This window comes from Oncorhynchus tshawytscha, linkage group LG12, assembly GCF_018296145.1.
Source record: "Oncorhynchus tshawytscha isolate Ot180627B linkage group LG12, Otsh_v2.0, whole genome shotgun sequence".
Lineage (NCBI taxonomy): Eukaryota > Metazoa > Chordata > Actinopteri > Salmoniformes > Salmonidae > Oncorhynchus > Oncorhynchus tshawytscha.
Genome location: NC_056440.1, coordinates 75,514,408 through 75,527,033, shown reverse-complemented (window position 1 = coordinate 75,527,033; position 12,626 = coordinate 75,514,408). Strand labels below are relative to the sequence as shown.

At 47.6% G+C, this 12,626-nt stretch overlaps 1 protein-coding gene across 1 annotated transcript; it reads left to right on the top strand.

The window, feature by feature from the left end:
* The first annotated feature begins 13 nt into the window (after positions 1-13).
* spata5l1 (spermatogenesis associated 5-like 1) lies at positions 14-12,230 on the top strand. Its single transcript, XM_042331087.1, is given in 12 exon segments — positions 14-338; positions 2,089-2,788; positions 4,000-4,185; positions 4,672-4,956; positions 5,147-5,194; positions 6,270-6,407; positions 6,553-6,711; positions 6,911-7,120; positions 7,320-7,547; positions 7,786-7,920; positions 10,650-10,765; positions 11,548-12,230. Coding segments are annotated over 11 exon segments (2,319 nt in total). The 5' UTR covers positions 14-338; positions 2,089-2,122; the 3' UTR covers positions 11,696-12,230.
* Positions 12,231-12,626: the final 396 nt, after the last annotated feature.

Below are 12,626 nucleotides of genomic sequence, written 5' to 3'. Positions count from 1 at the left end.
ACTGTGATAAAACCGGGATTTTAAAGAGGCAGAAACTTACGCGCATCTGCTTCCAAGATGTTTCATCACTTCAAAGTTATTTATCAACAACTCTCGAGCAAATATTTTAACAAACTACAATGTAAAATAATATCTTAATTATAATCCCTTACCAGCTAACCCCCACAAATTGTTCGAGGGAATGCTTATTGTTGGCCATCTCATGTTCGACACACATGGTTGCTGTAAACATAGAAATGCTGCATGATAGCTTCTAGCTAACGTTAGTTGTCAAACTATTTGTCTAGTGAAATAAGAGTGAAACAAACGTGGTTGAAGATCGTTTAATACTCATATTGGTAAGTGGCTATAGCTAACTAGCTACTGTGTCTTTATATGTGTGGCCTTTATGGTGTTGTTAGCTAGAGAAGTCAGCCAGCTAGCCGTTGCTAACTAGCAACCGTGACCAGACAGCATAAGTAGAAATCAGGCTGGGATAGGGTTGCTAAACTGTTTTGGTGATGGTAAAGGTGATTTCACAACTTATAACGGAGCAAATGTTCCATCATGGCTCCCAATTTTGGGAGCTCTGCGGTCCGACCTTAGCAACTCTGGGTCAGGCTGCGCTTCGTTGAGGATGTTGAGGTGCCTAGTACTAGAGTATGTGGCTGAAAACCTATAGTTCGATCACTGCTGCAGACGACTATTTCTACATAACCCTCCCAAATCGGCGCAACGAAAATGCACGTGAGCAGAAATGGAGTGATTGGGAAGCGGAGTCCCCATTTAACGTGGACGAGAAGGCTATACCTTTGAAGTAGAGGAAGAGTTTCTGACCATGACAGAGTTGTATCTGCAACGCTATTGCACTCTCCTTCAGCCTGCCACGAAACCAGTAGACAACAATGGGATATGGGTATGGCCTAAGGGGGTACAAGGTCCGGACCAAAAGAGGAACTGATGGTGAAGCTGTCGTGATCCCTAACAACATCCTGCTGGGGCCACACAGCAGCAGAATATTCTACCCAGGACAGACCACCCGCTGCTATATCTGTGATGCCATGGACCACCAGGTGAAGGATTGCAAGACTGTTACGTGCTGGAGATGGAGTGAGTTCGGCCACAAGTCCAGAGACTGCACGAGTGAAAGCAAGTGCACACCCTGCAATGGTGATGGGCTCACCTACTTCAACTGTCCACAAGCCTACAGCAACAGAGCAAAGAACGGTGGAAGGGGAGCAGAAACTGAAATGCAACAACCAACACAGCCAGTAGACGAGCCACAGATCCCACAGCACGTCCCCAAACAAGATGAACAGCAGAGAGGTGGGGAAGAGGAGGACAAGGGAACCGAGAGGTCAAGAGGAGAAACATCACAAACCCGAGAGCAACAGCCACAATGAGGAGGAGAATGATGACAGCTTCGAGTCTTCAGGGAAGAGCCATCACAAGACACTTCCCTCCCTGATGACACAGGTCCTGCAGCAGACTGGTCCACTCAAATAGAGGCTCATGATGACGATCCACCAAACCTTGCCAGTACTCCGGCCACCTCCCACCTCCCTAGTGGCTACCCTCCTCTGCCCCCAGACACTTCCAGCACCAATGAAGGTACCCATCCATCAAAAAGTGGTGAGAAATAGCCTGTCTCTTCCCCTCAGGAAAAGGGGACCACAAAAAAGACTTTGAAAAGAGATATAAAAAAACAGCCCTCAATGAGTATCATTAAATATAAAGGCCATTAACAACTGTATACAAGCAAAATTACAAGCAACTTTTTTATCAGTAGTGGTCTGTCATCTAATATTTCTAAATGTATGAAAAGTTCAGGTGATTATCTCTGTCCAACAAATGTCAGTATTTAACTTTGAAATGGCTGCCTTCTATTATGCAATGTGTATTTAAAAAAATATTGTCACGTTATTAATTATTGAAAGATTATATTAAAACTTAAACTACAACAAATGATGAAAATAACCTATCTGTATCTCATAAACAAGAAAAGTAAATGTGAGTCTGTGTGTCTGTCATTTAGTGTCTGTATTTCAGTGAGAGACTTCTTGATGAATAAACCCCATATCCCTGCCTCTCAATCTCTTCCTCCCACAGACAAGCCTGTGTCTTCTCTCCAGCTGTGACTGCGATGGAGGAGGTGTCTCTGAGAGTGCTGCCAATGGACCCAGCAGACCGGGGAACCCAGAGGGTCAGACTGGGCCCAGGGCTGATGGCCTCCCTGGGGTTGGGGCTGGGCTCTCCTGTTCTGGTGGCTCTGTCTGGAGGGTCCTGTCTCTGTACTGCCTGGCCCAGGCCTGACCTGGCTGACGGATTCATACAGATAGACATGAAATGTTGTTCTTCAAATCTTATCTTAAACAAAGCTATACCCACACACCTCAGCCTACCCCTAACCCCCAGCCCTAACCCTAGCCCCAGCTCTAGCCCACTTCCCCCCAGCCCATGCCTAAGTCCTAGTCTCACCCCAGTCTTCTGCCCCAAGCTGAAAGGCATCCGAATAACAGTGGTGGTTCAGAGTGTGGAGTTCCGGAAAACCACCCCTCCCAGTTTCATCCATGAACTAGTGAAGGACATGCTGAAAGGGACATATGTCCACCAGAAGCACGTGATAGATGTGGGTGACTATGACACGGACATTAAACTGATCGTCATCGAGAGCCTGAACCCAGAGTCCACCGTGACTGGTTTGGTTACATCTAAGACAGGGGTGGAAATAACGGGGACGAGGACCCTCCGGTACTACAGAGGACAGCTCCAGGAGCAGCCCCAGGTCCTACTGGGAGGACTGGAAGAGGTGAGGACCCAGGAAGAGGCTGCTTCTCAATAATCTACAGTGACGTCTTCTCCTGTCCTCCTTCTCAATAATCTACAGTGACGTCTTCTCCTGTCCTCCTTCTCAATAATCTACAGTGACGTCTTCTCCTGTCCTCCTCCTCAATAATGTACAGTGACGTCTTCTCCTGTCCTCCTCCTCAATAATCTACAGGGACGTCTTCTCCTGTCCTCCTCCTCAATAATCTACAGTGACGTCTTCTCCTGTCCTCCTCCTCAATAATCTACAGTGACGTCTTCTCCTGTCCTACTCCTCAATAATCTACAGTGACGTCTTCTCCTGTCCTACTCCTCAATAATCTACAGGGACGTCTTCTCCTGTCCTCCTCCTCAATAATCTACAGGGACGTCTTCTCCTGTCCTACTCCTCAATAATCTACAGGGACGTCTTCTCCTGTCCTCCTCAATAATCTACAGGGACGTCTTCTCCTGTCCTCCTCAATAATCTACAGGGACGTCTTCTCCTGTCCTCCTCAATAATCTACAGGGACGTCTTCTCCTGTCCTCCTCAATAATCTACAGGGACGTCTTCTCCTGTCCTCCTCAATAATCTACAGGGACGTCTTCTCCTGTCCTCCTCAATAATCTACAGGGACGTCTTCTCCTGTCCTCCTCAATAATCTACAGGGACGTCTTCTCCTGTCCTCCCTCAATAATCTACAGGGACGTCTTCTCCTGTCCTCCTCAATAATCTACAGTCTTCTCTTCTCCTGTCCTCCTCAATAATCTACAGGGACGTCTTCTCCTGTCCTCCTCAATAATCTACAGGGACGTCTTCTCCTGTCCTCCTGTCCTCCTCAATAATCTACAGGGACGTCTTCTCCTGTCCTCCTTCTCAATAATCTACAGGGACGTCTTCTCCTGTCCTCCTGTCCTCCTCAATAATCTACAGGGACGTCTTCTCCTGTCCTCCTTCTCAATAATCTACAGGGACGTCTTCTCCTGTCCTCCTTCTCAATAGTAATTTTCAATTGTCACATGTGACTCAGTAGGTGAAAGCAATATGGACTCTAGGATGCCTCTTGAATCTTTTTTTCTCTTCTCCTGAAGTCTTCAGTTAGTCAGTGCAGTTGGAGGAGAGGAGACGAGTGGAGGAAGTCACTGTAGACTATTGAGGTGGAGAGAAAGACTCTTCAGTGTCTATAATCATGTCTTTATTGTCTGCGATTCCAGGTGTCAGCGTCTCTGAGAGAGATGTTGCACCTGCCTCTGCAGTACCCTGCTACCCTGGGCTCCCTGGGTCTCTCCTGCCCCAGAGGAGTGCTCCTTGCTGGGCCGCCGGGGGTCGGAAAGACCCTGCTGGTCCGCTGCCTGGTGGGGGAGGTGGGGGCCAGCCTGATCACAGTCAGAGGACCAGAGGTAAGAGGACATATATACACACATATAAACATGAACGCACACACAGTCACATAGATATGCATGCACATACACACACAGTCACATAGATATGCATGCACATACACACACAGTCACATAGATATGCATGCACATACACACACAGTCACATAGATATGCATGCACATACACACACAGTCACATAGATATGCATGCACATACACACACAGTCACATAGATATGCATGCACATACACACACAGTCACATAGATATGCATGCACATACACACACAGTCACATAGATATGCATGCACATACACACACAGTCACATAGATATGCATACACACACACAGTATTACACAACACACACTTGAATACTTGCTTACTTGAAGCTAGATTTACCCAGCCTTCTTACATATGTTGTTTAGCTTGTGGGCTCGATGTTACACAATACACACACATACTGGCTGAATGTAATTGGACTTTCGCTTGCCTCCTCCACACCCCAGGTAGTAGGGTCTCGGCCAGGGGAGAGTGAGGAGAGGTTGCGGGCGGTGTTTGGTCGGGCGCGGGCAGCGGCAGAGGAAGGGCCTTGTGTGTTGTTCCTGGATGAGCTGGACTCTCTCTGTCCCAGACGGACTGGATCCTCCGCACCCGAGAACCGGCTGGTCGCTCAACTGCTCACGCTCATGGACGGCATGGACCAATCAGATCGCTTCCTCATCGTAGGAGCCACTAATCAGCCGGACAGCTTGGACCCGGCACTACGGAGGCCTGGGAGGTTCGACAGAGAGGTGACTTAATGTTGTTATTCAAACTTAATTCAAAGCAGAAAGTTCCACAGGAGGCACAGTAATGAGTGTGTTGGTCTGTACAGTAACATTCTATCCTGTGCCTGTTGCCTCCAGGTAGTCATTGGTACAGCAGTAGTTGTCCATCCTGTCTGTTATGTTTCCTCTCTCTCTCTCTCTCTCTGTTGTCCAGGTGGTTATCGGTGCCCCCACAGCACAGCAGTAGTTGTCCATCCTGTCTGTTATGTTTCCTCTCTCTCTCTCTCTGTTGTCCAGGTGGTTATCGGTGCCCCCACAGCACAGCAGTAGTTGTCCATCCTGTCTGTTATGTTTTCTCTCTCTCTCTCTCTGTTGTCCAGGTGGTTATCGGTGCCCCCACAGCACAGCAGTAGTTGTCCATCCTGTCTGTTATGTTTCTCTCTCTCTCTCTGTTGTCCAGGTGGTTATCGGTGCCCCCACAGCACAGCAGTAGTTGTCCATCCTGTCTGTTATGTTTCCTCTCTCTCTCTCTCTGTTGTCCAGGTGGTTATCGGTGCCCCCACAGCACAGCAGTAGTTGTCCATCCTGTCTGTTATGTTTCCTCTCTCTCTCTCTCTCTCTCTGTTGTCCAGGTGGTTATCGGTGCCCCCACAGCACAGCAGTAGTTGTCCATCCTGTCTGTTATGTTTCCTCTCTCTCTCTCTCTGTTGTCCAGGTGGTTATCGGTGCCCCCACAGCACAGCAGTAGTTGTCCATCCTGTCTGTTATGTTTCCTCTCTCTCTCTCTGTTGTCCAGGTGGTTATGTTTCCTCTCTCTCTCTCTCTGTTGTCCAGGTGGTTATCGGTGCCCCCACAGCACAGCAGTAGTTGTCCTGTTATGTTTCCTCTCTCTCTCTCTGTTGTCCAGGTGGTTATGTGCCCCACAGCACAGCAGTAGTTGTCCATCCTGTCTGTTATGTTTCCTCTCTCTCTCGGTGCCCCCACAGCACAGCAGTAGTTGTCCATCCTGTCTGTTATGTTTCTCTCTCTCTCTGTTGTCCAGGTGGTTATCGGTGCCCCCACAGCACAGCAGTAGTTGTCCATCCTGTCTGTTATGTTTCTCTCTCTCTCTGTTGTCCAGGTGGTTATCGGTGCCCCCACAGCACAGCAGTAGTTGTCCATCCTGTCTGTTATGTTTCCTCTCTCTCTCTCTCTCTGTTGTCCAGGTGGTTATCGGTGCCCCCACAGCACAGCAGTAGTTGTCCATCCTGTCTGTTATGTTTCCTCTCTCTCTCTCTCTGTTGTCCAGGTGGTTATCGGTGCCCCCACAGCACAGCAGCGGTTGTCCATCCTGTCAGTGCTGTTGCCAGGCCATGCCAGTGTGTGTCAGTGTGGACTGGGCAGAGCTGGCCCAGAGGACTACAGGATATGTGGGTGCTGACCTCAGTGCTCTCTGCCGTGAGGCTGCCATGCTGGCTATACGACACAACACACCGGTAAAGTCAGCTCGTATTGGTCCTTTGAGCCGGATCATCCACACACACCACACCACACACACCTGTTCTAACTTCTATCCAGGTTATTGACATTGAGATAGTCTTAACATTATTGACTCCTACTGTGTGTTGTGTATGTTGTCAGGGTTCAGGGGAGCAGACTATCACCATGGAACACTTCCTGTCTGCCCTGAAGACTGTCCGTCCATCCTGTCTGAGAGGCAGTCTGGGACGGACAGACCTCCCAGCCGTCTCCTGGGAACAGATAGGAGGCCTGGAGGAAGTCAAAGTCAAACTACAACAGGTACTGGTGGAACTATACTGGGAAAACAGCAGCATTCCTTTATTCATTCATTCATTCGACCAACACTGAAGAGCAGCAGGCAATAACAGATACAACAGACGCACAGCTCTGCTCCAAAGTAGTGCACTAGAGAGTAAGGTGAATAGGGTATCATTTGAGACCTGACTTCCTGTCCTCTGTTGCTGCTCCCTCCTTGTAGAGTATAGAGTGGCCAATGCGTTACCCGGAGGCGTTTGTGCGTCTGGGTCTGTCCCGTCCCAGGGGGGTGTTGCTCTACGGTCCCCCAGGCTGTGCTAAGACCACCCTGGTCAGGGCTGCAGCTACCTCCTCCCATTGCTCCTTCCTGTCAGTCAGCGGGGCTGACCTCTACTCTCCATATGTAGGCGATTCGGAGAAGGCCCTGGCTCAGGTAGGGGTTTAGAGAGCCCCTCCGTCTTAACTGAATGTTCCTATTGTTCTTGTACTAGCAGGCAGTGTTAGACATTTTCTGAAGCAGTTCAACTTTGTTATTTGGAGGAATGTTGCTGTCATGCTTTAATCAATAGAATCACTTTGGTAGATGTTATTGTGTGTACGTGAATAACCTTGTGGTGTGTTCCTGTATGTAGCTCTTTCGTCAGGCGCGGGCCTGCGCTCCCTCCATCCTGTTCCTGGATGAGGTGGACTCTCTGATTGGCTCCCGGTCAGAAGGACATGTCCCTCAGAGTGCCCAGACCCGCCTCCTGTCTGTGCTGCTGAATGAGCTGGACGGGGTAGGCTTTAGGACCCTGGAGAGGAGAGGAGCAGGGAAGACCCTACAGGCTGAGGGAGTGGAGCACCACCAGCAACAGGAACATGTCAGACATTACATCCTACTACTAGAGCACCAATCAAAACATACACCATATAATCACACAAAAAACATACACACCAACAGCACACTTTATATGTAGATTCTGCTCAGAATCACTGAATTACAAATCACTTAAAGAGTAGCGATTCTGAGCTTCACATTGCTCAAACTGATCGCTTCAAACATCCTGACAATCGCTTCTGTCGTTGTTAACATGATGTCCTGTCTGCCCTCCCTGTCAGTTGGAGTACCAGGAGGTGTGTAACAAGGAAGTGATGATTGTAGCGGCCACTAACAGACCAGACTCTCTGGACAGTGCCCTCCTAAGGCCTGGAAGACTGGACCAGATCATCTATGTACCCCCACCTGACCTACAGGTATCTATTACCACCTTCACCTGACCTACAGGTATCTATTACCACCTTCACCTGACCTACAGGTATCTATTACCACCTTCACCTGACCTACAGGTATCTATTACCACCTTCACCTGACCTACAGGTATCTATTACCACCTTCACCTGACCTACAGGTATCTATTACCACCTTCACCTGACCTACAGGTTCTATTACCACCTTCACCTGACCTACAGGTATCTATTACCACCTTCACCTGACCTAGCAGGTATCTATTACCACCTTCACCTGACCTACAGGTATCTTTACCACCTTCACCTGACCTACAGGTATCTATTACCACCTTCACCTGACCTACAGGTATCTATTACCACCTTCACCTGACCTACAGGTATCTATTACCACCTTCACCTGACCTACAGGTATCTATTACCACCTTCACCTGACCTACAGGTATCTATTACCACCTTCACCTGACCTACAGGTATCTATTACCACCTTCACCTGACCTACAGGTATCTATTACCACCTTCACCTGACCTACAGGTATCTATTACCACCTTCACCTGACCTACAGGTATCTATTACCACCTTCACCTGACCTACAGGTAACTATTACCACCTTCACCTGACCTACAGGTAACTATTACCACCTGACCTACAGGTAACTATTACCACCTGACCTACAGGTAACTATTACCACCTGACCTACAGGTATCTATTACCACCTTCACCTGACCTACAGGTAACTATTACCACCTGACCTACAGGTAAATCTATTACCACCTTCACCTGACCTACAGGTATCTATTACCACCTTCACCTGACCTACAGGTAACTATTACCACCTTCACCTGACCTACAGGTAACTATTACCACCTGACCTACAGGTGCTATTACCACCTGACCTACAGGTAACTATTACCACCTGACCTACAGGTAACTATTACCACCTGACCTACAGGCATCTATTACCACCTGACCTACAGGCATCTATTACCACCTGACCTACAGGTAACTATTACCACCTGACCTACAGGTAACTATTACCACCTGACCTACAGGTAACTATTACCACCTGACCTACAGGTAACTATTACCACCTGACCTACAGGTAACTATTACCACCTGACCTACAGGTAACTATTACCACCTGACCTACAGGTAACATTACCACCTGACAACAGGTATCTATTACCACCTGACCTACAGGTATCTAGTACCACCTGACCTACAGGTAAATTACCACCTGACCTACAGGTATCTTTACCACCTGACCTACAGGTATCTATTACCACCTGACCTACAGGTAACTATTACCACCTGACCTACAGGTAACTATTACCACCTGACCTACAGGCATCTATTACCACCTGACCTACAGGCATCTATTACCACCTGACCTACAGGCATCTATTACCACCTGACCTCAGGTAACTATTACCACCTGACCTACAGGTAACTATTACCACCTGACCTACAGGTATCTATTACCACCTGACCTACAGGTAACTATTACCACCTGACCTACAGGTAACTATTACCACCTGACCTACAGGCATCTATTACCACCTGACAGGTTTCTAACCACCTCACCTACAGTTATCTTTACCAATGACCTACAGGCATCTATTACCACCTGACCTACAGGCATCTATTACCACCTGACCTACAGGCAACTATTACCACCTGACCTACAGGTAACTATTACCACCTGACCTACAGGTATCTATTCCACCTGACCTACAGGTATCTGATTACCACCTGACCCAGGTAGCTATTACCACCTGACCTACAGGTATCCAGACCACCTGACCTCAGGTATCTATTACCACCTGACCTACAGGTATCTATTACCACCTGACCTACAGGTAAGGGACCACCTGACCTACAGGTAGGGATTACCACCTGACCTACAGGCATCTATTACCACCTGACCTACAGGTATCTATTACCACCTGACCTACAGGTATCTATTACCACCTGACCTACAGGTAACTATTACCACCTGACCTACAGGTAACTATTACCACCTGACCTACAGGTATCTATTACCACCTGACCTACAGGTAACTATTACCACCTGACCACAGGTAACTATTACCACCTGACCTACAGGTAACTATTACCACCTGACCTACAGGCATCTATTACCACCTGACCTACAGGCATCTATTACCACCTCACCTACAGGTATCTACCACCTCACCTACAGGCATCTATTACCACCTGACCTACAGGCATCTATTACCACCTGACCTACAGGTAACTATTACCACCTGACCTACAGGTAACTATTACCACCTGACCTACAGGTAACTATTACCACCTGACCTACAGGTAACTATTACCACCTGACCTACAGGTAACTATTACCACCTGACCTACAGGTAACTATTACCACCTCACCTACAGGTATCTATTACCACCTGACCTACAGGCATCTACCACCACCTGACCTACAGGCATCTATTACCACCTGACCTACAGGTAACTATTACCACCACCTGACCTACAGGTAACTATTACCACCTGACCTACAGGTAACTATTACCACCTGACCTACAGGTAACTATTACCACCTGACCTACAGGTAACTATTACCACCTTCACCTGACCTACAGGTAACTATTACCACCTTCACCTGACCTACAGGTAACTATTACCACCTTCACCTGACCTACAGGTATCTATTACCACCTTCACCTGAACTGATCATCTCACCCCCTCTTTCTCCTCCCCCCTCCAGGCGCGTGTGTCCATCCTGCAGGTGTGTACAGAGAAGATGCCTCTGGATGATGATGTGTGTCTGGAGGAGCTGGCTAGACACACTGACCTTTACTCTGGAGCAGACCTGGAGAACCTATTACCACCTGACCTACAGGCATCTAAACACACCTCACCTGTAAATACATCATCTCACCTGTCCCTTTTCTCCTTCACAATCCAGGCGAGTGTGTCCATCCTGCAGGTTTACAGAGAAGATGCCTCTGGATGATGAGGTGTCTGGAGGAGTACACACACCTTTACCTGTCCCTTTAAACCTTCACAATGAGGTACAGAGTACCAAAACACACCTCCCCTGTAAATACAACATACTGCACCTGTCCCTTTAAACCTTCACAATGAGGTACAGAGTATACCAACACACCTGTCCCTTTAATCCTTCACAATGAGGTACAGAGTACACCAACACACCTGTCCCTTTAATCCTTCACAATGAGGTACAGAGTACACCAACACACCTGTCCCTTTAATCCTTCACAATGAGGTACAGAGTACACCAACACACCTGTCCCTTTAATCCTTCACAATGAGGTAGAGTACACCAACACACCTGTCCCTTTAAACCTTCACAATGAGGTAGAGTACACCAACACACCTGTCCCTTTAAACCTTCACAATGAGGTAGAGTACACCAACACACCTGTCCCTTTAAACCTTCACAATGAGGTAGAGTACACCAACACACCTGTCCCTTTAAACCTTCACAATGAGGTAGAGTACACCAACACACCTGTCCCTAAAGTATAGACACTGCCTTCACCAGTCACTTTTAGACACTTGCATGTTTTAACGATAGGAGAGATTCAGCAACGTGTTTGTTTCTACCATAGAATGAGAGCTGCCGGGGTTTAACTGTAATGTTGTCTGCAGGCAGCTCTGTTGACCCTCCAGGATGAAAGTATGGAAGCTTCTAGTATCAAACACCGATACTTCCTCCAGTCTTTACAGAGGATGACTCCCTCTCTTTCGACCCAGCAACTACAGACATACAAAAACCTCTTCAGATGACAACTATAGACCCACCCCATCAGATGATGCCTCGGACTTGGGAAAAAAAGTCATTGTTTCCTTTCCTTTTTTGGGTGTCTGTTGGCTGTTTATGGTGATGAGTTGACGGTATGTAGGCCTAATTACATTCGTACATTGAGATGATTGTAATACATCAGCACAAGCAGGATCTCCACTCCAGTCCTCCAACAACACACACTTAATGTAGCCCGTACAAAAACACCTGATTCAACTAAGGGCTTGATGATTAGAATCAGGTGTGCTTGTCCAGGACCACAACAAAAATATATACTGTTGGTGTAACTAGAGGACCAGAGGTCAGAAACTGCTCGTTCATGGTCTTGCCCAGGGAGTCAATGTCCTGATTCACTCTTGTCTTATTGGGTAAAGGATCATAGCCAGGCAAAGTCATTGAAATGTTTTGACCTCCCCACATTTAATGAAATACTCAAGTGTGAACTTTGAGTTACCTTTTCTAGCTAAAATATACTTAAAGTACACTGTTCAAAAAAATAAAGGGAACACTTAAACACAATGTAACTCCAAGTCAGTCACACTTCTGTGAAATCAAACTGTCCACTTAGGAAGCATCACTGATTGACAATATATTTCACATGATGTTGTGCAAATGGAATAGACAACAGGTGGAAATTATAGGCATTTAGCAAGACACCCCCAGTAAAGGAGTGGTTCTGCAGGTGGTGACCACAGACCACTTCTCAGTTCCTATGCTTCCTGGCTGATGTTTTGGTCACTTTTGAATGCTGGCGGTGTTTTCACTCTAGTGGTAGTATGAGACGGAGTCTACAACCCACACAAGTGGCTCAGGTAGTGCAGCTCATCCAGGATGGCACATCAATGTGAGATGTGGCAAGAAGGTTTGCTGTGTCTGTCAGCGTAGTGTCCAGAGCATGGAGGCGCTACCAGGAGA